Here is a 27,694-nt window from a genome sequence, read left to right on the forward strand (position 1 = left end):
GGGGAAAACACGTATGGCTATCAGGATATTGAATTAAGAAATATCCTGAAAAGCACTCATCAAATAAAATTCTGCCATTGGAATTAATTTTAGAATTATTCCATGACCGATGTTTGGCATTAAAGTCACCAATGACAAAACATTTTGACTTACTGCGAGTCAGTTTTCGCAAGTCAGTTTGGAGCAATTTAAATTATTATTTGGATTTATTAGAAGAACGTAATCCAATAACAATTTGATTAGTAAATTTTACACCAACTTGGACTGCTTTAGTCATAGTGGTGGCTTTGAACATTGAACCAATCTTTTGATTCAATTGTTCAGTTAGAAAAAAAACAGAGGCAGACATATCACTTGAAGTTGGTACATTATCTGATGATTTTCCGTTAGAATTTTCGTTAGGCAAAGAGGCGGAGTAGAAGTTTCCTGTGGCGGCAGGGATTTTTCCATTTGATTTGAAACAATTAGAACGGGTATGAAAAGGGGAGGAGTTCATATTACCTGCTACGATATCGGCAAAGGATTATTCTTGGGTAGATACATTCAAATTTGAAAGATTCGAACGGCTACCCGACGGAAGAAAATTATTTTGTGAATTAGCATGATTATGATCTTCCTGATGAGTATGATTCATAATCAAGCTATCGTTAACTGAAAAATGAGTATTGTTCGATACTTTTCCAGACAAATTCCGGAAACGACCGTTATCATAACGGATATAACTGTCCATCTGCCTGGCACGAGGCTCGACGACTCGCCTACGCGAAGGGCAAGCCCAAAGATTTGACTTATGATTGCCCCCGCAATTCGAGCATATAAACGTGGTGGTATCTTCCTTCACTGGACAGACGTTCTAACAAGGGAAGGTCACGATGGTGTTACACGGGGTTTTCAACCGGACTATTTTTGTTAGATTCTACATGTCGAAATATGAAAAACCCCAAAGCCTTTCGGGTGATGGACCAGTGGTGTAGCCAGGAGGGGCTCTGAAAGGGGCAATTTTGTACGTATATTATATTATAAAGCTAATTAGAAATTCGACAAAAATATTTTTTTAGTATCTATAGTGATGGTAGAGAACAGAATTGACATGAATGTATGTTTAAAATGTATTTTCCATGTCATTGGCGTAACTAACATGGAATATGGATACCAAAACAAATTTGGTTTTATTAGAATAGTATACCAATACTAAACCCATCCCGATTGCGCCTGTGGCATGGAAAATACATTTTAAACATACATTAATGTCAATTCTGTTATCTACCATCACAATAGATATTAGAAAAGTATTTTTGTCAAATTTCCAATTAGCTTAATAATATAATATACGTACAAAATTGCCCCTTTCAGAGCCCCTCCTGGCTACACCACTGGTCCATCACCCGAAAGGCTTTGGGGTTTTTCATATTTCGACATGTAGAATCTAACAAAAATACTCCGGTTGCAAACCCCGTGTAACACCATCGTGACCTTCCCTTGTAAGCATGAGGAGTAGACTGGCCCTTAAACAAAAAAGTTGTAAAACTTAACGGGGCACCCCCTAGATATGAGCCTTAGGGTAAGAAAAACGCTCTCTCAAAATTTCAACTCAATTGGTTGCTCCACCAGCTGGCGCAATCGTTATGAAGTTTGTATGGGATATTCGTCTCAAATATATTGAAAATTGACCCTATGTCACTGTTTCGTTCTGTATACTAATTGTTCGCGTTCAAATAAGCCCAGAATGACAAATACACTAGTCGATACCCTAATGAACTTAATTGCAGAAGGTTGTATATGGATTTAATTTCATTTTCATTACTTTTTCAGTTGTTGAAAGTTAGGCGTAGATTAGCACTCCCGTACAGTCACTTATATGCATGCGACATGTGCCTCAGCTCGCCCAGCGTCATAGGTGGCTATGATGCGCTTAGTGGTTACCTTCAAGCTATGTTGAAGAAATACAAGCAGTATTGCATGATATACTTCAGATGGTTAAATCACCAACTTTATTAATTTTGATCATGGTACAATCTTCTACAATATTCTTCGCTATTATATCAAGTAGTGTTTTTGACATTCTAGGTCCAATTGAACGCGATCATCAATTTTCCTGAACCAAACAGTAGATGATGTGCTGTTGCTCATATGTTTGAGCTGAAAATCACATATTACCTTCAATTCAATTGCGCCAGCTCATGGAACGACCAAATGATCTGAATTTTTCAGAAAGGCTTCCTCTAACCCAAAGAAATAATTCTGGGGGGTGCCCCGTGGAATCATACAACTTTATTTTTCCCCCATACTGAGCTGGGCCAGTCTAATGAGGAGAACCTCCGCAAATCATGCATTCAGCATCCATGCGGCAATTTTTGGTTCCATGACCCCACTTTTGACACCGACGGCACTGAGTGGGGTTCTGGAAATTTCCTCCAGGTTTCTGGAAATATTCCCATGTCACACGGACATCGAACATAAGTCTAGCTTTTCCTAAAACTTGAATATTATTTAGATCTTTTTTGTTAAAGTGAACTACATAATATTCTTGATAAAGCCCTTTCCGAACAATGCCAGATTGGGTTCTATTTTTCATAATGATTACTTGGACTGGGGAAAATCCAAGTAAATCATTTATTCCATTTTTGATCTCATCAGGTGACTTGTAGTCACTTGAGAGACCTTTCAAGACGACTTTGAACAAACGTTCAGTTTTGTCGTCATAAGTAAAAAAAAATGTGCTTCTTCTCTTCAAGATGTTTGAGAAGAAGTTCGCGATCTTTAACAGTTTCCGGCAAAACGCGACAGTCTCCTTTCTTTGCGATTTGGACCTTGATTCCCCTAATGGAGTTCAAGATCTCCTGCCTAAATCCCGCAAATTCGGAACAACTGACCACGATAGGCGGCACTCTCTGCTTCCTCACTAGAATCAAAGAGCCTGGGCTAGAGGCTGCTTCGAAAATTTGTCTAGAGCATCGAACTGATTGCTCATTTCGATACACTTATTCATTTCACCCTTGCAAGAAAGTTCGCATTCCGGGGAAACGTCCTTTCTTCTATTCTTGCCACGTTTAGTGACAGTTTTAAATCCCACTTTTTTGGAAGGAATTTGTGAACTCAGAGATTAACCTTTCCTTTTGTTTGTAGTTGCAACCATGTTCAGTGAATAAACGAAAGAAGACGAGACCTCCTAAGAGTTTTTTTTCCCAAGACGGTGTCTAAGAAGGATTACCACCGCTAGCTTTCGCCAACGGGTCCAACAAAAAAAAAATTAAGCCGCGGGTTCAAACAAGGATCATAAAAGGATCAATAGTAGAAAAAATAGTACTAAAAAGTACTGTTTTAGTAGCACTGAAAAGTACTGTTTATTGCTTTAGGTAGTTTTTAAAGAAAAACTTCCAAGAGAAGAAAGAAATTATTATTATTATTTGTATATTTCATCCGACTTTAGTGTCTTAGTGAATAAAGTCTTAGAACTAGTTAAACATATATCGCAAAAGCCTTGTCTTGAATTTCTCGGTCGTTATATTAAAATCAAACAGATGGAAAACTTCGTTAAAACACTCCATCATTGATCGCACTGGTTCTTGGGATGCGTAGTCACGTCATCTGAATGGTGATCGAAGAAACTCGGGACGGCGAATGGCGTAGTTTGGGATATTGAAGTTTATCATTTGGAGCAAGTTAGGTGCAACGATCTCCGCGGCTATTAGTTTAGCTACAAACAGAGCTTTAGCCCGTTTTCTTCTTTGCTCCAATGTTTCAAGTCCTATCAGAAGACAGCGACTCTCGTACGGCGGCAGATTTAGTGGGTCACTCCATGGCAAGTTCCGTAGCGCACATCTAATGAACCGTCTTTGAATGGATTCTATACGGGAAGCTACAGTGCTGTGGTAAGGATCCCAAACAATTGAAGCGGTTTCAAGGATTGGTCGAACAAGACTTACGTACAACGATTTGAGTGTATACGGGTCTCTAAACTCTTTACTCAATTTGCACACAAACCCAAATTGGCGTCGTGCTTTGTCGATGATCTCTTCATAGTGATTCCTGAATGAAATAGCGGTATCCAGACTCACGCCAAGGTCTCGAATAGTTTGAGTTCTGTTCAACAGCTCTCCGTCGATAGTATAGTCAAAAGACACGTGATTAAATTTTCGATGGAAGCTAACAACGAACCACTTTGAGATACTAATCTGCATCCTGTTGCACGGTGCTCCAAGTACCGTTATTATCAAATAAAATATACCATTCAAACGGCAGTCAGCAGTTGACTCCTTACGTTGTTCTGCACCTCTGGGCCGATTTTGAAAAAAATCCTAAGACAGAATTTTGAGTTACGCCCTTTTGAAGTTTATATGATAGAAATCACTTAAAATATGCCATTTTTACTTGTTTAAACAAATATATTATACAAAAAAAATGTAGTTTTGATTTTTTATCTGGTTTTAGATATTGAAAAATATTTTCATAAAAAAAAATTCTAGACCGACATTTGAAAAGGGCCAATGCTATGTTTAGTTATTACTTATCAACCAATACACGAACAATTATATCTAATAATCTAACGCCTGATAGTGATTTAAGGAAATTGTCCAAAGCATTCAAATATGAATGAATAATTCTTGGACAGGATATGCAGATACGCCCTTTTGAAATGTATGGAAAGAATATTGCATGGTGAATTCCGTTTCATCTATAATCAACAGTTAGGTGCATACATAATCATTACACCTCTGCGGTTGTTCTTATTTCATTCAATTTAGCAAGTCGCACACAATTTACACGTACACATATTGTCTAGATTGACATTATAAAAGGGCCAAAGTATAATTGAAATATATACACATCAATATAGCTGAACTTCAAGGTGATCGCAACATTCGAACATAACATATCTGTATCTACATAATTCTATATTCAGTATTCTATTTAATTCTATATAATTCTTTTCTATTCTATTCAATTCTACTCTACTTAAATTTATTCTACTCTGATCCACCCTACTTGTTCTTATACATATTTTTACAAATGCCAATGTTGTAATCAACAACTGCGCGCAAAAGAATTGAACGATACACTTTCGATGTTTGTTCGACTTTATAGCGCTGACAGGTCTGTGAAACAGCGCTATGCACAGACTCCGACGCCAGCTCATTATGTCAGCCTTGTCCTCGACCAGTTGCATTGCAGAAGTCTTTTACATTAAATATGGTGATATGATATTTCGAAATTTTGTCAGACTCTGCTCTTCCAAGCTCTCGACAAACTTGTTCAAATTACCTTTAAAACGAGGATCCAGCTCAAATGAAAACCATTTAATACAAAAATGCTTAAGTTCCTTAAAATACATAAAAACTATCATATATAAGTTGAAACCCTTATTTGGACTTACTGTGAAATAATAATTCAAATCTTCATTTTTATGGATCATATGAGAAGCACGCATTAGGAGTCAGAATCTGTGCATAGCAATTTTTTACAGAGCTGGGAGCGCTAAAAAGCCGTACAAATATCGAAAGAGTAGGGTAACGGTCGTATTTTGGACCCCCTAAGGATGTGATTTTAGTTTTTTGTCCCAATTAATTAATTGCACAGCGTAACCAAGTCAAATAACATGCTTAAATGTAGAGAAAAACTTCCACTACGAGATAAAAATGCCCAAAAGGTCATGTAGGATCCAAGAAATATCGAAAATAATTGAATTGTGAAGCAGTGTTTTTCATTATTTTGGACACCCCAATACATTTTGGACCCTCAAAGTATATATATTGGACCCCCGGCATTTTTTATCATTTGGCGACAAAGCTCACGGCACTGGTTGTATAATATGCTTGCCCATAGTCTAATCAATCGATTGACAATGGAAAACCGAAGGAACTCTACGCTTTTAGTTCAGAATCTTGAAAAAAGTTTTTGTTTACATTTGAAAAATTTCTGACGGCTTCAATTTCTGTGTGTAACGTGTTGTAACGGTTGCATGGATGAACCGATTAAATTAAATAAATTTCAGATAAAATAAACACATTTTCTATGTACAAACGGTCGATGCAAGTGCGGAATTGTCCAATCTTTCCAAATGGCATGCGAATTGAGTTGGTCTTTCGAATTAAACTGGGAAATTTCCAGGAAAATGGCCCAGGGGGTCCAAAATATATAGAGGTCCAAAATATATTGGTTACCCTACCGTTCCAATCTTTTGCGCGCAGTTGTTAATTTTTACAGTGTCCATTTGTAAAAATATGTATAAGAACAAGTAGTGTTGATCAGAGTAGAATAAATTTAATTAGAGTATAATTGAATAGAATAGAACAGATGAGAATAGAAGTATGTATGTATCAATATATAATATAGATAAAGATAAGTGATGTTCGAGTGTTTCGGTCAACTTTGATACAGTCATCATTCAGCTATATTGAAATGTGTATATTTCAATTAAACTTTGGTCCTTTTTCAATGTCAGTATAGACAACATGTGTACGTGTAAATTTAGAATCCACCATATCCCATATTCCATATTCTTTCCATACATTTCAAAAGGGCGTATCTGCATATCCTGTCCAAGAATTTTTCATACAAATTTAAATGCTTTGGACAATTTCCTAAAATCACTATCAGGCGTTAGATTGTTAGATATAATTGTTCGGTAATTGGTTGATAAGTAACAACTAAACATAGCATTGGCCCTTTTCAAATGTCGGTCTAGAATTTTTTTTATGAAAATAGTTTTCAATATCTAAAACCATATAAAAAATTAAAATTACAAAATTTTATTATAATCTCTTTGTTAAAACTAGTTAAAGTGGCATATTTCGTGTGATTTCTATCATATAAACTTCAAAAGGGCGTAACTCAAAATTCTGTCTAAGGATTTTTTTCAAAAATCGGCCCAGAGGTGCAGAACAACGTCAGGAATCAACTGCTGACTGCCGTTTGAATGGTATATTTTATTTGATAATAACGGTAATTGGAGCACCGTGTGTTGGCATGACACCAAGCTGCAAACTTGTTAAGCAGATTTTGGAGCTTATGACAGTCTTCAATACTATTTACCAAAATGTAAAGCTTCAAATCATCTGCATATACCAGGCAGACATCGTCCCCAAGGTGTATGATAGCGTCGTTCATATACAGCGAAAACAAAAGCGGGCCCAAGTTGCTTCCTTGCAGCACCCCAGAACTACTTGCAAACCATCGTGAGATTGAAGATCCAATTTTCACAGCCAACTTCCTACCGCAGAGGTATGAACGAAGCCATTCAACAAAGCTGGGAGAACATCCTAACTTGCCCAACTTTTCCAATATGTTGTGATTAACCTTGTCAAACGCTGCTTTCAGATCCGTGTAGACGGCATCTACCTGCTGGCTTTGCTCGATATTCCATAGACAAAACGAAACGAATTCGCTCACATTTGTAGAGACAGTTCTTCCTGGAGTCCCTCGTCGTTAATCGGGATCAAATTGGACGGGATTGTGCGTTTCACTGCGATAAGGGTACCGCCGGAACGTTTCTTGGTGCTTGTTAGCGGTGTACGATCACCACGATAAACGATGTAATCATTACTGAACAGCATGCATGATGGAATCACTTCATCCAACCAAGTTTCAGTCAAAACGACCACATCGTAGAGCGAAGCAGTAACAGAAGTGTAGAAGTCCGTGATTTTGGTCCGTAGTCCTCTGACGTTTTGATAATAAATCGAGACCCCAGTGCCTAGTTCGTCGTCATTGCAGATTTGAAGCATCGGTTCAATAGTTATATCGTGGTCAACATCGTCACTACAGAACCGTACTGGTTCAGTCGGAAATTGGCTAGAAACAATGGACGAATCAAGAATCGTTGATTGCATGACGGTATTGAACTTGCCTTCGAGATCGGGTTGGAAGTCCCTTACACCACGCCCACAGCAGGGCCGGGACGACTGCTGAACGCTGGCAGGAAAAACTCGACTGCGGTGGGGGGCTTCGGAACTTCCATAGTTTGAATTGTTGAACGAGATGAAGCTGATGCAGATAGGCTAGAATCGATGAACGGATCAGAAGTCATCGAGATCATTGAAAAATCGTACTTGCCTGCAATATCGATTTGGAAGCCCTTTACACCGCTCCCACACGCAGGACCGGGACGACTGCTGAGCGGTGGCTGGAATGGCTCGACTGTGGTGGGGGGCTCCAGGGCTTCCATAAGACCAACATCGATGCGTCCCAATGGTAGGTTGATTTGCGATGACGGATAAGGGAGAATGGCGATTCCACGGTCTTCATAGTCCGAAATACAACACGTTAAACAGGTGTCTGATTGATGTCCATTGGATTGACCACCGTACGATTTTGAAGGAAACAAACGACATGTTTGAAACATCTTTTCCTTTCGGCACTAAACGTACGACATCACACGGCGAAGAAAGATCCATACAGCGTGTCACAATCTTCTGTACATCATCGGTCGAGATCAGTGGTTGGAAACCAGACAGGTATAACCAGAACTTAGGTGGAGTTGGTACGGGTATAATAGTGTCGATGGACAGATCGCCAAGATCAATGTTCCTAGTGCCACGATCGGAATTCAAAGCGGTGGATTCATATTTCTCGGTTTCCATGCGAGGACGTTTCACACCTAATTTAGGCCATTTTCGAAAAGTAGGTGTAAGCAACAGGTTTGTTTTGCTTCCACTCATTTGACCCATCGACAGCACGTCAACCTTCTTACTCAATTTACCAACGGCATCAGCGAGCAACTGAACTTGGGATGTCAGATTATCCGAAGCATCACCATCAGCATGAGTTGAGCTTTGAGAGTCCAATTGGTCCTGTAGGTAGCGTTTTATACTCCGACCGTTCAGTTCAGATCGGCAGTCATTGCAAATAAACATCGCCTTTCCTTGCGATAGTATATCTCGATTGGCTCGATGATTAAATCCACAACACTGCTGGCTAATGTGGAAAAAGGCATCACAGAAGCCACACCGTACGGGTTCAATATCATTCACCTCCAGTTTGCATTCTTTGTAATGTTTCTTTTCCATCGCCATTGCTCTTGGTTAGTCGGGAGATCGAGTGAAATTAATTCCGTATTTTCAGCAATTTCACGGTCGATTTTTGGTTGACCAATACGCACGAATGGTTCACCTTTTCACGAAACGACAAATGTGATAAATTGAACAAAATTTAAACTACGTTTTCACGACGAAAAACATCAAAATAGCCGGCGAATAAGATACGTGACTGTTTACAACAAATACACATACAATTGTGTACGCATAGCATGAAGGTACAATGCGCACTGTTTTATTGCTCTATGTTGTTTGAAAACTTACGAGTTGTGTTTGATCCTTCGACCTTGACGCTTGCTCCTGTGGGGGCGGGCGATGGGGTCAGAATCAAACATGTCGTGCGTTGTTTGCGTACTGAAACGAAAATGCACCGCGGATCGTAGTAGTGTTTGATCTATTGATTGTGACGCTTGCTGCTGCGTTGGCGAGTGATGAACACTTGTTCGATTATCAAATTATTTCGCGATTCTGATTATATCATGGATTTCATCATCAATTATTCATCAATTATTGGTGACTCCCAGATCTTTACCTTATTCCACTAACCCGATATCATTCCCATGACAACTGTGGAGATGCAGAGGTATGCTCGGTTTCTAGTATCAACGGTTGTCTAACTAATATTCCTTCCCTTTAACGATGACCGTAAGGACCTGGCTGGCACCGTTATTGACTTTTAATATTTGAGCTCTAGATTTGTACACATTGAAGAATGGTAAGCTTATCCCAATCCCCATTCATTAATTCCCTGTGCAACTTCGATCGATCTGGGCAATCACGGAGTAGCAACTACGAATTGTTCGGTCATCTATGCTTATGCTCATGCTCTAGGTTGTTTCGAAACTTCCGGCAGAAGATAGAATTTAAATATGCACGAGAATACGTAAATCGTATTGACTTGAAATTATAATTTCCGACTTGCTGAATGAATAAGATCAAAATTGCAATACGTCACAGATGTCAACCCGTAATCACATTTCAATGCATTACCTGTTCACATGTATGTACTAAGCATCGAAAGCATCTCAAAGAACGTCAAAGATTTGCAAGCGGTTTCTTTCATCCTCCCTTCAATTGCACAACCCCAACCGAAATGCGTGACACAAACCGTACAATATTGAAAATAAGCAGTGAGGGAGATGAAATTATCATAGCTCGGAGGCAGTGCGTGACAGTCGTCGCAATCAAGACCCACATGTTTCTTGTCAGTCAGTGTGGCGTTCAACAGATCCATTTTCGTGTGCACTTTTGAATGGGAACAGGCGGAATTTCATTCACTCATCCATCTCGATTTGGCCTCCCCTGGGATCCCGATTAGTAGATTACAACGGAATAGTAACAGATTTTGCTGCTCAGTGAATATGTTATTACAAAAAAAAAAAAAAACCTAAACAAAATTGAAACAAATAAGTTATAATTTAAACAAAAATATGTTTGACCCTATTTAAATTAAACAAATTTATAACTCATTATGTTATAAATCATAACCGCAATAAAACAACAATATTTGTTGTTATCTTAACATGAAAGTTTAATTTCCTCCACCAACTCAAAGTATTTCTTACAAAAAGGAAACAAAATTTGCTATCTGTAACAAATTCCGATTTAATTGTGATACATTTTTGCAGTATTCCACTGTTCAGGCCACCTCAGCCATTTCAACGTGTAGGAAATTTTGCAAAATTACATCACTGGACTTTCAGCGAAGGCCTGATTGTCGTCTTCGGGCTCATGACACAGATTGTCGATTGAACTCCAAGGGGGAATCTTTATTTTGATTCAGCCTTCGAAACGCTAAAAAAGTCATCCATCAAACCAACTCTGTCAATCCGGTGACTAGACAGCTGGAGAGGCTACACTGAAGATAAATTGCAAATTTTGTATCATCTGCCGACGTTGTCGGTATGCCTGCACACCAGACAGGGATATGTCAGTATAGTGGAAAACAAGTCTGTGAGGACTATATGGAGAGTGCTTATTTCGTGACAATGATTCCGTTCATTGCCAATAGGTTATGCACGAGCTGAATAAAGGATAAAAAATTAGCATAATTATTCAATTCGTCTTTCTTATGAGCTTACAATTAAGTTAAGTGAGTAAATATTCAAATTTTGAACGATGGAGGAAAAATGTGTCCTGAATCGAATTCGATTCGATTAGGTTTGATTCTATTATCAAAAATCCTTTTACATCAAAAGGATGTACGAGTTGTTTCATCAGGGCAATTTGTATCCATCCACCGCAGTCGAGGGTTTCTTCTACACAAAACCTGTGAACGGATTCGCGTAATCGTAAATTTCCTTATCTCTATTTGCTAAGAATAGCTTGTCTGTTGAATTTCCCCACAAACTTAACTCTGTTTTCATGTATTTTCTATACTATCTGATTCAGCTAAATTATGTAAGGGAAAAATGGCTGAAAAGCATATTGTAGAAATGTTTCAACTATATTTTAGCTGATTTATGAATGTGAATGAATGCTCAGTTAGCCATTGCGGTAATCGCGTAGCTAATTAGCAAGACAAAGCTGAGGGACGTGTGTTCAAATTCCACCGGTCGAGATCTTTTCGTTTAAGAAATTTTCTGGAGTTTTCAGGACATAGAGTATCTTCGTACTTGTGACAGTATATACACATGTAAAAAAATGGTCAATTGACAAAGAAATCTCTCAGTTAATAATTGTGGAAGTGCTTAAAAGCACACTTAGCTGAGAAGCAGGCTCTGTACCAATTTTTGTTCCAACGCCAGAAATAAGAAGAAGATGGTAGTGAGTTATAAAAAAATAGCTTGAATAGCTATGCTTATCTATAATTCGTTTTGAAATTTTCATTTTCCACAGTCTGAAAACACTAATAGGGTGCATTCTGCATTATCCTCTTTCACGCTATATTTAATGTATAAAAGGATGAATTTTATGCGGATGTTCGATATTTGTGTATGTAGATATCTCAATTTAATAGGATGTGAAGACGTGTTTCGACAAATCAAATGTGCTGACAAATCAAATCATTTTTACGCGACGTAACAATCATCTGTTATTTTTGGGCATTAGATCACTTTATAGCGTAACAAAATTCTTTTATGAACTTCTTCGGAGTAAACCTGTTTTTTTATGAAATCGTCTAGTTATTATTCTACGAATTATTCAAAGACATTTTCGAAAGATTATTCAAACAATTTCTCAACATATTATTATATCAGAAAAGCAAGATATTTTCCAGAATGTTGTGTAAAATTCTTTGATGCATGTCTGTCATTTTTTATCCGTGCATTCTTGCATCAGAAACATAACCACAATATTTTTACCTCTTTTTATTCACAAATAAGTTTATACGGCAGATGCGATAACTTAATTATCTGAAAATTCCTTCCTAAAAAATATTACGGTGTACGGAAACACTTAAAAAATACGGATCACGGTAAAATTTCACCGTTTATAGTAAAATTGTTTGTTTCACGGATTTTGTCGGTAAAATAGTAGACTTCACAGGAAAATTTGTATTTTTGTTGTTTAAATTCAAATTCGGTGATTTATTTCACAGGATACTGCGATTTATTTTGAATGTGTGTATGCACTTTCATGTTTAAATGTGGAATAGTAGTTTACGGAACAAGTTGCAGAATAATGATTTACACAGCACGACTCGTAAATTTACCCTACGAGGCTTGTCGAGCTTGCAAACAATTTTTGCAATCTCGTAGAAGACCACTTGAGGGTTTAAGAAATTATATCGGAATGCATTCACCATTATTTCACAATTTTTGAAAAACTGTTGTGTTATGACTCCTAACGCAACCTCCAACAGTTGCGTAATGAATCATTACAGCATTGGTTTTAGATGCGTAATAACTATTCCCGCACTGCATACTTCAGTGCAGCAAAGTAGGCCGTTTCATGACAGATTGGCATGATGGAAAACAGCCTATTACGATGACAAATTACAAAAATAATATCACATCGACGTGACACATAGAATCCAACAAATTTCAGTCCTCTTCTATGATAAAACCACAACTTGCGGTTTGTCACATGCTCTCTGGGAAAGAATTTCCATTTCGGTGATACAGGGTCTACTAAAGTTCGGCCTCTCTCAATGCAAACTATGCACAAGTCTGTGACGTACTAACGACGAACTTGGCACTCAGTGTAGTGTTTCATCCTAGTCCCCCAGTCCAGTAGTGCTTTGCTCGGGCTACCGCGTAATGACTATTTTAATTATCTGGCAAAACACATTAGGTTACAACCTGCGAAAAAGGTCTCGGTGCATAAAAAACATAACGCCACTGGCACTTAGCATAACCGATAGTTCGTGGCAAGTTTTGCCATCCATCGTTCACTGTCTTGTGTAACTTTTTAAGCTTCACATAAAATAATCTACTACCGTAAAACGGGGTATCTTTGATGATGCGGATAACTTTGATAGTGCAGGATGCCTAACATACTAAATGAAATTACACAACTTCTGCTAATCAGTTCTCAATGGTCGGGCTCCATTAGCCGAGTGGTCTCCTTAGCCGAGTGGTTAGAGTCCGCGGCTACAAAGCAAAGCCATGCTGAAGGTGTCTGGGTTCGAATCCCGGTCGGTTCAGGATCTTTTCGTAATGGAAATTTCCTTGACTTCCCTGGGCATAGAGTATCATACGAAATCGTACCTGCCACACGAGATACGAATGCAAAAATGGCAACTTTGGCAAAGAAAGCTCTCAGTTAACAACTGTGGAAGTGCTCATAAGAACACTACGCTGAGAAGCAGGCTCTGTCCCAGTAAGGACGTAATACCAAGAAGAAGAAGAAGAAGAAGAAGAAGAAGAAGAAGAAAAAGAAGAAGAAGAAGAAGGGAGCCGGATCCTATTCTTGGCACTTTTGATTCACTTCGGCAGTGGGGCTATTTAAAAGCTACTAAGCTCATATTTGGCCACAATATGCGCTGTACTGAAGTGCTTCTTTTTACAAAGTTTCAGTGATTCGGTCGAGAAAAATCCCCCCATGCCAAAGTGAATCAATGCCCAAGTAGTTCTGCACTCTACATAATACCTATTATCAAAGTTGTTCGAAACCAAAAATTGACTCCCATTGACCATTCAATGGATCATTGAAGGTAGTTTTTGTCAGTGCTCACCGCATCAAAACAAAGGCGCCACTGTATATGGGATATAACATTGTGACGCATTGCGGTTCTGTCAAACACACAAGGCTACGGTGGCGCTATCTATGCTTTCCGTTTGGTTATTTTGATGATCCATTATATGAAAAAAGTATAGATGCATTTGAAATAAATCGCTATGCAATCATTAAACAAGATATATAAATAGACGTCAGAAATAATCAGATTTTGATCCAAAAAACTTTCAAAGTTACTGTAATTAACGGTACTCTCTTTCCTCTCGCCCCACTTACAGACTGCCTCGGCTCAGCTGTTCCCTCTGACGAGCAGCGACGACAATGCGTTGGTCCCTGTGGGAAGAAAGTTCCCCCGCCAGGCCAACGCCGTTGCACCCCGGCATGACCACACCCACATCGAGACCATCGACGTTACGTGTGACCAGAAGAATGGCATGCTGGTGACGATTGAGTTCGAGTCGGACTTCCAGGGAGTTATCTACAGTCAGGGCTACTACAATGATCCCAAGTGTCGGTACGTTTCGGCCGGTAAAGGAGGGCGATCGTTTTCGTTCACAGTGCCATTCGCCGGTTGTGGCAGCAAGCCGTCATGTTCGGTTTGTTCATCCGTTGATAACGTGCTGGTGATTCAAACCGACGAAGATGTCCAGGAAGCTTGGGATACCGCACGAAGAATCTCGTGTAGTCAGGTCGAACAGCAACAGAATACCATATTTTTCAAACCATTCGTGGTTGATATGTTGGAAGTCGTCAATGTACCAACTGCTACTGGAGGTGTTGAGTGTTGGATGGATATTCAAAGGGGAGCCTATCCAAACGTTTCGCCGATTCCTAGTGTAATTAAAATTGGAGAAGCTCTTAGCATTCTTGTATACCTGAGAGATCCTAAGGGTGAATACGATGTATCTGTTAAGGACTGTTACGCATACGACAGCCCTGATTACGATGCTTCCGGAACCAGGAGACTACAGTTGTCCGATAAGAATGGCTGCTCCCGTAAGAAGAAACTGTTTGGTCTGTGGGAAAAAACGACTCAAACAGGAAGTTCAGGTGCCACACTCATTTTACACAACAATATTAAAGCTTTCAAGTTCCCAGACAGAATGCAAGTTTTCTTGAAGTGCGACATTGAGATCTGTAGGGGAGGATGTGGTCCTCAGGTTTGTGAAATAGAGGAATTAGTTAAAACTGTTGAGAAGTCGACTACCACACAAAGGCCAACTGCAGTCACAACCATTCCACCACGACGAGGAACACGACCACCTCAAACTCGTCAGCCCCCAGTTTACACTACAGAGGTTCCCCAAAGAAGAACTCGTCCTACTCGACCATCAACCTCAGCACCCGCAACACGACAACCAGTGCCAACACGACAACCAACTACTGCTCCACCTCGTCGTAGAACCCGGCCACCGGTCACCACTACAACAGAATTTGTATGTGCTCCCGGATCTACTGATGATCGTTGCAATGCAGTGCTTGTCACTGAAAAGCCTAATTGTTACCGAGGCTCAAGAGATCCACGTTGTCGCCAGCCTTCAACGGCCGCACCAGTCACAACTCCAGCACCACTTCGATGCTTCCCTGGCTCCACCGATCCACGTTGCCCAACTGTTCCTACTACTCCAGCTCCTCCACGCTGTTTCCCAGGTTCCACCGATCCACGGTGTTCTAGTTCTCCACCAGAAACAACACAGGCTCCACTAAGCTGTTTCCCGGGATCTACCGATCCCAGATGCCCAACAACTTTCCGCCCATCTACAACTCGCCCTACTGGCAGAGGAACTCGTCCTACTGACCGCGGCACTCGTCCAACTGGCAGAGGAACTAGACCGACCCGCCCTACAACAGAAGCACCAACATACCTCCCACCAGTTGAAAGTCAAAAGACTACTGCTGCTCCAGATTGCTATCCAGGCTCCAATGATCCTCGTTGTCCACGACCAGTTCCATCAACTCCAAGACCAGTGGAAGAAATTGATGCTGCATCAGGCCCATCATGCTTCCCTGGTTCCAATGATCCTAGATGCCGAACTCCAGTTTTACGTTGCCCTCCGGGTACGACCGATCCACGCTGCCCTGGAGCTGTACGACCTGCTCCTACTCGAGCTCCAGCAACAACTACACCCGCACCTCCACGTTGCTTCCCAGGTTCTACTGATCCAAGATGTCCTCAAACTACTCAAGCTCCACGGTGTTATCCAGGTTCACCGGATCCCCGTTGTCCTCAAACCACTCCAGCTCCTAGATGTTTCCCAGGATCACGCGATCCAGCTTGTTACGAGAAAACGGACTCTCCAACTTACTTACCTCCAGAAGAGACTACTGCCGCTCCAAGATGTTATCCAGGTTCTCCTGATCCAAGATGCCCTCAAACCACCCCTCGTCCTACAACTCCTTCACCACCACGATGCTATCCAGGAAGCACCGATCCACGATGCCCACAAACTACAACTGCACGACCAGCGCCAACCACGACTCCAGCACCTCGTTGCTATCCTGGTTCACCCGATCCCAGATGTCCACAAACAACACCAAGACCAACAACACCACCACCTCTACGTTGTTATCCTGGAACCACCGATCCTCGATGCCCGCAAACCACAACTCCTGCTCCGCGTTGCTATCCCGGATCAACAGATCCTAGATGTCCTCAGACTACCCCGGCACCAACAACTCCCCCACCACCACGGTGCTTCCCAGGTAGCACGGATCCTAGGTGCCCACAAACCACAACTCCTCGACCAGTTCCGACCACTCCTCCAGCTCCAAGATGTTATCCGGGTTCACCAGATCCACGGTGTCCACAAACCACTCCAAGACCTACTACACCTCCACCTCCACGATGCTATCCAGGCAGCACTGATCCCAGATGCCCTCAGACAACTACTTCACGACCGGTACCAACCACAACACCGGCTCCAAGATGTTATCCAGGTATGCTGATGGAGTTTTCCTTTTGGTTTTCCTTTGTCTTTAAATGGAATTTCTGTCTCATAGGTTCAACTGACCCAAGATGCCCACAAACAACCACTCCTGCACCTCTCAGATGTTATCCCGGCAGTACTGATCCTCGTTGTCCACAGATCACTACGGAACGACCTGTACCAACTACAACTGCTGCTCCAAGATGCTATCCTGGTAAGTTTTATTCTGATAAATTATACATTTCTCAATGTTTCAATGTTGATTTTTTGTCAATTCAGGCTCCTCTGATCCCCGTTGTCCTCAAACTACTCCTGCACCAAGGTGTTATCCCGGATCGACCGATCCACGGTGCCCTACCACTCCAAGACCTCCACCGTCTACAACACCTGCATGTTATCCAGGTAATACTCATTGTTTCATAGAGCTCATAGATTTTTAATTCAAATTCTGTTCTATAGGATCATCTGATCCAAGATGTCCGACGACAGCGCGACCTACCACTCAGGCACCACGTTGCTATCCTGGATCATCCGACCCACGGTGCCCATCAACAACTGCTGCCCCCACATACCTGCCTCCAGTTGAGCCCAGTACAACCGCTGCACCACGGTGCTACCCAGGTATTGCCTCTTGTTGAATCGTTTTTTACCTCATTGTTGGGTACCCTATTCATCCTTATCAAACCCTGCTAACCAAGCTGACGACAGTGATCGAAAAACAGTCATTAGTACCAAATAATTTCATTACTGCACTAACCTTGATGTCAGTTCAAAAGTATCTAATTACTTTCAAAACATTTTAGGCTCTACTGATCCCCGATGCCCAGCTACTCCCTCAACAACACAAGGTCCTCGATGCTATCCGGGATCAACCGACCCTAGATGTCCACAAACAACACCAAGACCAACAACTCCTCCGCCTCCACGATGTTATCCTGGAAGCACGGATCCTAGATGTCCTCAAACTACTACACAGCGACCAGTACCAACAACAACTCCTGCTCCGAGGTGTTACCCAGGATCGACAGATCCACGGTGTCCCACTACTCCAAGGCCACAACCAACCACTACACCAGCTCCACGTTGTTATCCAGGATCTACCGATCCTCGCTGCCCACAACCAACTACCACACCTGCTCCACGCTGTTATCCAGGCTCAAGTGATCCCAGGTGTCCAACTACTCCAAGACCTCAACCAACTACCACCCCAGCCCCACGATGCTACCCAGGATCAACGGATCCCAGATGTCCTACAACCCCTAGACCAAGTACTGAACCAGCCACATATCTTCCTCCTGTATCTCAAACTACCGCTGCACCACGTTGTTATCCAGGATCAACTGATCCTCGTTGTCCAACCACACCTTGCCCTCAACCAACCACCCCAGTTCTGCGCTGCTATCCAGGATCAACTGATCCTCGTTGTCCAACAACTCCACGTCCACAGCCAACAACTACTCCAGCGCCACGGTGTTATCCAGGATCAACGGATCCTCGATGCCCTCAACCAACGACTACACCAGCACCTCGGTGCTACCCAGGATCAACGGATCCTCGCTGTCCGCAACCCACTACAACGCCTGCACCACAATGTTATCCTGGCTCATCTGATCCACGTTGCCCCACTACTCCGCGTCCTCAACCAACAACTACTCCCGCTCCACGTTGCTACCCAGGATCAACTGATCCTCGCTGTCCTCAACCAACTACCACGCCTGCTCCACGATGCTACCCAGGTTCGACTGACCCTCGGTGTCCTCAGCCACCAACCACGCCTGCTCTACGATGCTACCCAGGTTCCACTGATCCTCGGTGCCCAACAACTCCACGGCCACAGCCAACAACTACCCCAGCTCCTCGGTGCTATCCAGGATCGACAGATCCACGTTGCCCACAGCCCACAACTACACCTGCTCCACGATGCTATCCAGGTTCGACCGATCTTCGATGCCCGACAACTCCACGACCACAACCAACTACTACACCTGCTCCAAGGTGTTATCCAGGTTCAACAGATCCTCGCTGTCCCCAGCCTACTACTACCCCCGCTCCACGATGCTACCCAGGTTCCACTGATCCAAGATGTCCAACGACTCCACGACCACAACCAACAACCACACCTGCTCCACGTTGCTATCCAGGATCTACAGATCCACGTTGTCCACAGCCTACAACCTCACCTGCTCCACGATGCTACCCAGGTTCCACTGATCCAAGATGTCCAACGACTCCACGTCCACAACCAACAACTACACCAGCTCCTCGGTGCTATCCAGGATCGACAGATCCACGTTGTCCTCAGCCTACAACTACTCCAGGTCCAAGATGCTATCCAGGATCAACCGATTCACGTTGCCCACAGCCAACAACACCGAGACCAACCACCCAGCCTGCCACATATCTTCCACCAGTTTCAGAAACCACAGCTGCTCCACGATGCTATCCGGGCTCTGCTGATCCTCGTTGTCCTGTTCAAACCACTGCACGACCCAATTGTTACCCTGGCAGCACGGACCCACGTTGTCCGAAGCCTGTGAGCACAACACCACGACCAGTTCCAACAACTACTCCTGCGTTGAGATGTTATCCAGGTTTGATATATAGCTAATAGTCATCAGACAAACCTCATTACATAATTGCTTTTACAGGATCTACTGACCCTAGATGCCCAACAACTCCGCGACCAAGTCCAACGACAACTGCAGCTCCAGTTTGCTACCCAGGATCGTTAGATCCTCGTTGCCCACGGCCAGTTTCAACAACACCTGCACTGCGTTGCTTCCCTGGATCTACAGATCCTCGTTGCCCAACAACTCCCAGACCCGTTCCAACTGCACAACCAGCACCAAGGTGTTATCCAGGTATTCTGCATCATAATTCATTAAAAATATGTGATTAATTTCTAATCATTTATGAAATTTTAAAAGGTTCTACTGATCCAAGATGTCCAACAACACCACGACCAGTACCAACTACAACACCTGCTCCAAGGTGCTATCCAGGATCGACGGATCCACGCTGCCCACAACCAACTACTACTCCTGCACCACGGTGCTATCCAGGATCAACTGATCCACGATGCCCAACAACTCCACGACCTCAACCAACAACCACTCCAGCTCCACGATGCTACCCAGGATCGACTGATCCACGTTGCCCAACTACACCCCGACCAACCACTCCAGCTCTGAGGTGCTACCCAGGATCGACAGACCCACGATGCCCAACGACTCCTCGACCAACGACCACCACTCGGCAACCATGCTATCCTGGATCACCGGATCCTGCCTGCCCACGGCCATTCTTCACTACAACTCCATCCTCATGTTATCCAGGATCTCTGGACCCCAACTGCCCGCAACCTTATAGACCAAGCAGTACAAACCCACCAGCCACTTATCTACCGCCACTGCCATCCGCCGGTCTACGAACGGCACGCCATCTGAGCGAGAGTACCCTGAAGGACATCAACGCTTTGGCGGAAGTGGCCGAACCTGAGCCAGCGGAGGAAATTGCCGTTATCGACGAAAGCCAAAATGTCCTCGAGCGCAGCAAACGAGACATAGGCGATCCGGCCAAGGAGATCATTTCCATCACTCTCAGCGTCAAGGGATTCCAGTTCGAGCACTTATGAAGGACCTCCGGCTAGTCGCAATACAGTCATGTCAGAAAATACTCTTCGTTTTATAGTAGCATTAGGTAAACATAAAATTCTCGTGTACAAAGATTCGATTGAACGACGGACAGCTGAAAGCTAAACGAAATGCAAGCATGGTTTCAATGGGAATTGTTCCAAAACTGTACATATCATAGCAGGAACGAAGAACGAGTATTCGTCGTTATTGTAAATAAAGAAACCTTTTTGAAATAGTGAACGTATTGGCTGTTGCTCTAGTGCAGTATTCGTTAAATGATAAATCACTAATCATGTAGCCCTGGGGGGGGGGTTACTTATCTTCCGTAAACCGTAATTACCTGCAATAATGGTTCAATTAGTGATTGAGTTGTTATGTATTGCACTACTCACTACCTTCAGTACATAGTGAGTGACCATGACGGAGGGTGGCTTTCATTGCATTATGCGGCCAATCATTGTTCCTGTTCAGTTTCTGGGAATGTTCCCAATTTTTGGAGCAGCATGACCATCTTCATCAGCGTTAAATTTTCGGTGGACGTCATGTAGAACGGCTTGGAGTGGCTTCATTGTGTGCTGCTCCCTTCTTATGGCAACGGCTGAGATGCGTCGTGTCGCCCGCACTGGTATCAACTTCTCCAACATTATTGGGACGTACTTTTTCGTTGATACAGCAATAATCGTTTGCTTGACGGTGTTGATGGCTTCGGGTTGGAGAAGGTTTCTTCACGAGGTTGAGAAGCTGGAGCTTATATGGACCAGATGGCCTTACAATTTGCGAAGAGATAATCTGAAGCTAAATTGCTGGATTTTAACCATGCTTTGGATGTTTTTTGCAACCGGTAAAATCTTCGTAGTAGGGCATTACATATTCTCATGTACTGTTTTTAATCGATTTTTAGTGGAACACTGTTTGGCGTCGTCTGTTCAAGTCTACATTCAGTATCAAGAGTCACTTCGTTGTAATTGGATATACTCCAATGCCATGAAAAATTATGCTCATCGAAACTACGCGTACATCTTCAACTGGATGCCTTACAATGTGCCGGTTTTGTTTTTCGTCCGAGTAGGTTTCTATAATCATAAATCATTTAGGATTTTCACTTATTCTTTTTGGACGAACTTCTGCAGTACGTAACCTATTCGGTAACGATGGCATGGACGTATCAGGATATTTTGATCATGGTTATCAGTGCGTATGTATTGACACGCTATAGGCAGTTCTTCTGGCGCATTGAAGTTGCTTGTAACGGAACGGTGCTTCCTACTGAATCTTTTTGGGTGGAGATCCGAGAGCACTACGTGATCATCAGTGAGTTCCTGGTTCATGTGGATAAGATGTACTCGCCATTGGTCCTGAGTTCCTGCTGTAACAATGTCTTTTTGATATGTTACCTACTCTTGCACAGCTTGAAGTGAGTACCGATCCTATAATAGAGTTTTGTATATCATTACCTACCCAATTAAAAAAAAAACTCGGGTTTTCTGTAAGCCAATGTCATTAAGGTTAAAAGATAAAGCATTAAATTATCAGAAGCCCATCGCATTCCGCAGAGGCTTTAGCCGCGAGCCGAAAAGCGAGGTTATTGAAAGGTGGAAACAACATTTTGATAAACACTCAGAGCGCAAAAACCGACAGTCATTAGGGGTATTCACTTAACAGCGCAAACTGCTGCGTAAGTCCTGCTAAATTGATTATCTGAAATGTTTCAAGATATTGCGTAAATAAACAATGAAGCATTTCAGAATGTTCAAAATTAATCTAAGAATGCTTTGGTAATATCAGTATGACAGTTTTGAGTTCAGTATTTATCAGGATTCTAACGCGAAATTTTGTTTTTCTTTGGAAATAATTTGTATGTTTTCGTTTATCCATTTATTACTTGAGCTTAAAAAAAATGAACAATCTTTCCCAGGTAAGTTAATTTGTGTCTTCTCGTGTATCGTGTAAGTGAGACAAAGAAAGATTAAATCATTTATAGCTCAATGCGGGTGCCGATGTCCTGTGGATGTAACAAGCAAGAGAACCTTCAATTCGGAGAAAGCGTGCCTGAGGTTCCAAATGCAACAATACTATTGCCTTCGGATTTATTTGGCAGTCAGAAATAAATTAAGACTAGTGCATATCGAAGAAAGTGATTCGTGATCGATTTGTTATACCGTTTTGTCTCAAATTCCGAACAGACTCATATTCCGAACACTCGGTTTTTGTATGACGACGTGGTTGAAATGTTTCGCTGAAATATGTCATCAAATTACAAGGAAATGGCAGTCAATTGCAATTCAATTTAAAAGTCTTCCCATCTATTTTATATCTCTGGAGTAGTGATGATTATCTAGTTTGAGACCAGTAGAACTAGGTCAGGTATATTTATTTGCGAAATTATTCATTCGAATACGATTTATTCGTGCTGTTCGGAATTTGAATCAAGGTGTTCGGAATATGAGACAGAATGAACACAGTGTTCGGCATTTGAATCAAAATGGTGTTCCATACTTTTGCGTAAAAACAATACTAAGTAAGCTAAAATAAACAATTTTATCGGCACACCCAACAGCTAACAGTTAGACTTAGCGAAGAAATTGAAATTTTCACTTATATCAGCTAATTTATGCCTATCAGATGCATTTGAAGTCACTGTTGGCCTTAAGTGTTCGGAATATGAGTCAAAACGGTATTTTAGACAGACACCGGAAGCTACAGACCGAGAAGATCTTCGACAAACATTGCTAATGGTCACAGTAGCGTTGCTACCAAATGAGCTCCTAGGCAGTTATTTCAAATTACAAATACCGTTTTGACTCATATTCCGAACACTTAAGGTCAGCACTGACTTCAAATGCATCTGATAGGCATAAATTAGTTGATATTTGTGAAAATTTAAATTTCTTCACAAAGTCTAACCCTTAGCTGTTGCGTGTACCGAAAAAAATATTTATTTAAATTTGTTCACTATTGTTTTTACGTTAAAGTATGGAACAACATTTTGATTCAAATGCCGAACACTGTGTTCATTCTGTCTCATATTCCGAACACCTTGACTCAAATTCCGAACAGCACGAATAAATCGTGTTCAATTGAATAATTTCGCAAATAAATTTATCTCAGTTAGTCGTACTGGTCTTGAACTAGAGAATCACCACTACTTCAGAGCTATAAAATAAATTTGAAGACGTTAAAATTGAATTGCAATTGACAGCCATTTCGTAGTAATTTGATGACATATTTCAGCGAAACATTTCAACTACGTCGCCATACAAAAACCGAGTGTTCGGAATATGAGTCTGTTCGGAATTTGAGACAAAACGGTAATTTTATGAAATAAAGTATTATATAATGTTGCCGTAAATAATATTTGCCTTATTTTTTTCCTTGAATTCAAACCCACAAACATTATTTTAGATTCGAACCATACAGCTTAATGTCCAGCTCTGTGGTAAAGCATTTTTTCAACTATCGCCGATTCCCGAAAACTTCAAACGGTTATGGTTGTTAGAGCCATATTGAATATGGTAAAATAATTACCATAAACCATTTTCCGTAGTATTGTGGAAATATGCGGGCGAAAAAATGCTGAGAACTAAGGATTACCATTAAAGATGGTGTGGAGTTTTGTAAACGTAATTCAACTTTACAATTGTGTAAGACAGTACTTCCCAAACTGTGCGCCGCGGCGCCCTGGTGCGCCGTAGTACTTCTTCAGGGGCGCCGCAAATTAATTCAATCAATTTACTCGGAAATCAGCTTGGAAAAACGGTACGAAAAATCGACCATCATTAATTTCTGAAAAACCTGATTGTAATACGGTTAAATTTGAATTCAATTGTTGAAATAATCGTTATCGTGACTAATCCATTGAAGACTCGCTTGACAGTAATTTTTGGTTTTGAAAAAAATCAGAAAATGACGTCGGAAAAGACTGTTTAATAACTTTTTGCGACAATCTTTTTGCAGCGATTACTTTCCAATCAAATTTGGTACAACTCTCTCACAAAAATCTTCAAAATATCAGTGGTAGCCAGAATAAAAAGGAATGAAAATATGCACATATGTTCTCAATTTTGATAGAAAAGTGCTTTCAAAACTAGGTTCTTTTATATGGACAGGTTTTTTGCAAAGAAGAAAAGTAGTGAATTCAATTTAAGATGTGTAAAAACATAATCATTGGCTTTGGGCAAAAGTTTTTCAAAAGATAAGCAAAAAATACTTGATGAATAGATTTTTGTAAGTTTTGGCAAACTTTCAAGAACGAGGTATTACATACAGAACACCCATCTATAATGTTTTTCTTCGGAGATGACAAACATCAATACTAAAGTTGTTTATTTTAAATGTCTGATTTTCAACTTCAAGTGACTGATTTATAAATATGATGTTATCCCATATGCATTAATAAAACTCAGAGATTAAATCTGACGAGAATGATATATTGTTCACAATATGAGAAGCAGAGTATGCTTTCTAGTCATTGTAAGAATGAAAGAATCTTAACTTCATTTTTCAGCGATTATTGAAATTGAGTGTTTGATGATTTCATATTTTATTTGCAAGAGCGCATATTTTTGTGGAACTGGTCTCACGGCAAATATCCAATTTTGATTAAATTTTTTTTGTAGATAACTTCGATTCTATAAAAATGAGCTGATAAAAATATTCTACCTGTAAAATAAGAAAATATGAAGGTTTTTCAAATTCAACGTTTTTTACATTGGTGCGCCGTGCTGTTACCAGAAAATAAATAAGGGCGCCACGATCTGAAAAAGTTTGGGAACCTCTGGTGTAAGAGGATAGGTTAGATTGACGCATCAAAAGCGTTTAAAGGCAAAACAATGCAGATCGGGCTGTCTCTCTCCCACAGATTACAAGAGCGAGTTGATGATCTGAAGCTAGCTGCAAGTACCCGACGAATTATTCCTGCAGTGCATTTGGCCAAATCATGCTGTACATCGAACTTGGTCGTTTCCGTTAAAATTTCTATAAGCCAACAGCTAATTATTCAAACTCAACCAGTTCGACTATAAAGTGTGATAAAGATGAGTAACTTGTATTTGAAAGATTTGATTTCCCAAATTGAATCTAAAACATTTTTAGGCTTGAACAACAACTTGACTTTCTCAGCGGACGACTAGATCATTCATCTCACATTTGACATTTGGAAGGAATATTTCATGCGAAATATTTCATTCCTGAATATACGCAGAATTACGTTTTACGCAGTTTTAAGTGAATACCCCTATTATATTTGTACAAGCTAATAGGCTCAATTTGGGATGAGTAGAAGAAAGGCTTCATTCTATAATGGTACTTTAACCTGATTGTCGTAGCAAAGGAAGGTCATTCGTGATAGTTTATCCCGTCGAGGTGTGAACTTATGGCATAACCCAATTCTCATTTTCTTTCAAGTTCAACTTCAAATGGTAAGAGAGCCTACCCAGACAACCAAAATGTACTTAAAACGTAATCACCTGAAGGCTTTTCATGTGCAAAATTTCACTTATAAAATGTCGTGAAAAGGCCTTTTACGTACAAAAGAGGTGGCGATATACGTGCATATATTATGTGTTAAATAATAGCATACAATGCGAGTGTTTAAATATCGAACTAACCTGTGATCTTATGCTACTTCACTTATGATAACACTTATTGATTTGACAGCTGTAACGATTTGATTGAACTTACTTTGTACGAGTGTACGGGACGAAACAGAATGTGCAAAAGAACTCAGAAAAAGCGTTTCATGCGAGGTTTGATGTAATCTGTATGAATTAACGAGCTATTACGTGAGCTTTTATGCGAATTCTGGTTGTCCGCTAGCTTGAACAGCCAACCTCCAAGCAAGGTGCTACCACCTAAAACATCCTGTCGAGTACGGTATCACACGTTGTTTAACCAATCGGCGTTCTATACGCTTCGAGGCACGGTAGGTTGAGCACGACGATCCTGGTTTGATAGTTTATCAGCAGTCTCATTGCCTGTGATACCCGCGTGGCCCGGTTATGTTCGTAAACCGTTGTACTTCCATCAACCACGCCCACGCCCATGCTCAATGGCGGAGAGACAGCTTGCGGAATCGGTAAAGACGACAGTCTGAACGACGTTTGCGAGTGATTTACGGCACTTCCAGACACAACATAACCGACCTCGTCCCCTCTGCTCCAGAGTTTCGAACCATACACTCCCGTGCATAAGTTTGGGTTCACCCCCTAAAAAACATACAAAAGTGTTCAGTCCATATCTCTGCGATTACACGTTCAATTGAAACTCTCTTAGCCGCATTCGAAAGGCAAAGCGTTATTCTTACTGTAGTATTGTGCTATTGGATTAGATTAGAGTAGGCTATGCTTGAGCATTGTGACAGGAAGGTTTAGAATAAAATATTGTTATTCATCACTCTGAATACGGAAGATGTGTTTTCACTTTGCTACATTGGCGACGATTGTTGGAACGGATCCTATTTTGACTCGAGTGTGCGGTTCATAGATCTGTGCACAAGAATTTTTAAAATTGGCTGTATGCTGTTCGGAGGAACGCCTGACGAAATGGCGGAAAAGGGTAACAAAAAAATTATTGCGATAAAGATTTTGTGCTGCGTATGATCGGAACGTATCTGGAATCAGAAATACATGTAGGTAGACACAGTTTTATTTGTTCCGTGTTAACTTTTGAGTGGTTTCGACATCCGGCGGTATGTCAAGTTTAAAAACATTCAGAAAGTTTATTTTGAATGATTTTCCTGTCGTGATTCGCAATCCCAATTACAGTTAATTTCGTCAATTAAACTAAAAAAATAGTGCAGGTTTGTTTAACGAAGTTTTATTCAATGTAAAACGATGTTATCCAATTCAAAATTTACAATTTTAAAAAGTGAAGGGAGAGAGAAAAGAATATTAACAAAATATACAATTTGTCAATCAATTTCTAGTTCTAATTTTTATGAAAAGTTACTTGATTATTCTTCGTTGTTGGGTTTCTTATATTA

The 27,694-nt window shown here is 41.0% G+C and overlaps 2 protein-coding genes across 2 annotated transcripts in view; both read left to right on the forward strand.

Annotated features, from left to right (window-relative positions):
• Positions 1 to 19,839, forward strand: part of LOC110678104 — a 150,664-nt gene extending 130,825 nt beyond the window's left edge. Inside the window, exons 2-9 of the mRNA XM_021850700.1 lie at positions 14,432 to 15,313; positions 15,381 to 15,819; positions 15,889 to 17,090; positions 17,154 to 17,294; positions 17,360 to 17,482; positions 17,540 to 17,701; positions 17,884 to 19,671; positions 19,729 to 19,839. Coding sequence (XP_021706392.1) covers positions 14,432 to 15,313; positions 15,381 to 15,819; positions 15,889 to 17,090; positions 17,154 to 17,294; positions 17,360 to 17,482; positions 17,540 to 17,701; positions 17,884 to 19,617 — 4,683 coding nt within the window. The 3' untranslated portion in view covers positions 19,618 to 19,671; positions 19,729 to 19,839. The remainder of the gene's footprint in view (positions 1 to 14,431; positions 15,314 to 15,380; positions 15,820 to 15,888; positions 17,091 to 17,153; positions 17,295 to 17,359; positions 17,483 to 17,539; positions 17,702 to 17,883; positions 19,672 to 19,728) is intronic.
• Positions 19,840 to 21,132: 1,293 nt separating this feature from the next.
• LOC5563660 (gustatory receptor for sugar taste 64a) overlaps positions 21,133 to 27,694 on the forward strand; it is a 34,054-nt gene continuing 27,492 nt past the window's right edge. The window contains exons 1-3 of the mRNA XM_001647829.2: positions 21,133 to 21,556; positions 21,617 to 21,780; positions 21,846 to 22,129. Of these exons, the coding sequence (XP_001647879.2) occupies positions 21,304 to 21,556; positions 21,617 to 21,780; positions 21,846 to 22,129 (701 nt within the window). The 5' untranslated portion in view covers positions 21,133 to 21,303. The remainder of the gene's footprint in view (positions 21,557 to 21,616; positions 21,781 to 21,845; positions 22,130 to 27,694) is intronic.

Source organism: Aedes aegypti, chromosome 3, assembly GCF_002204515.2.
Source record: "Aedes aegypti strain LVP_AGWG chromosome 3, AaegL5.0 Primary Assembly, whole genome shotgun sequence".
In the NCBI taxonomy this organism is placed as follows: domain Eukaryota; kingdom Metazoa; phylum Arthropoda; class Insecta; order Diptera; family Culicidae; genus Aedes; species Aedes aegypti.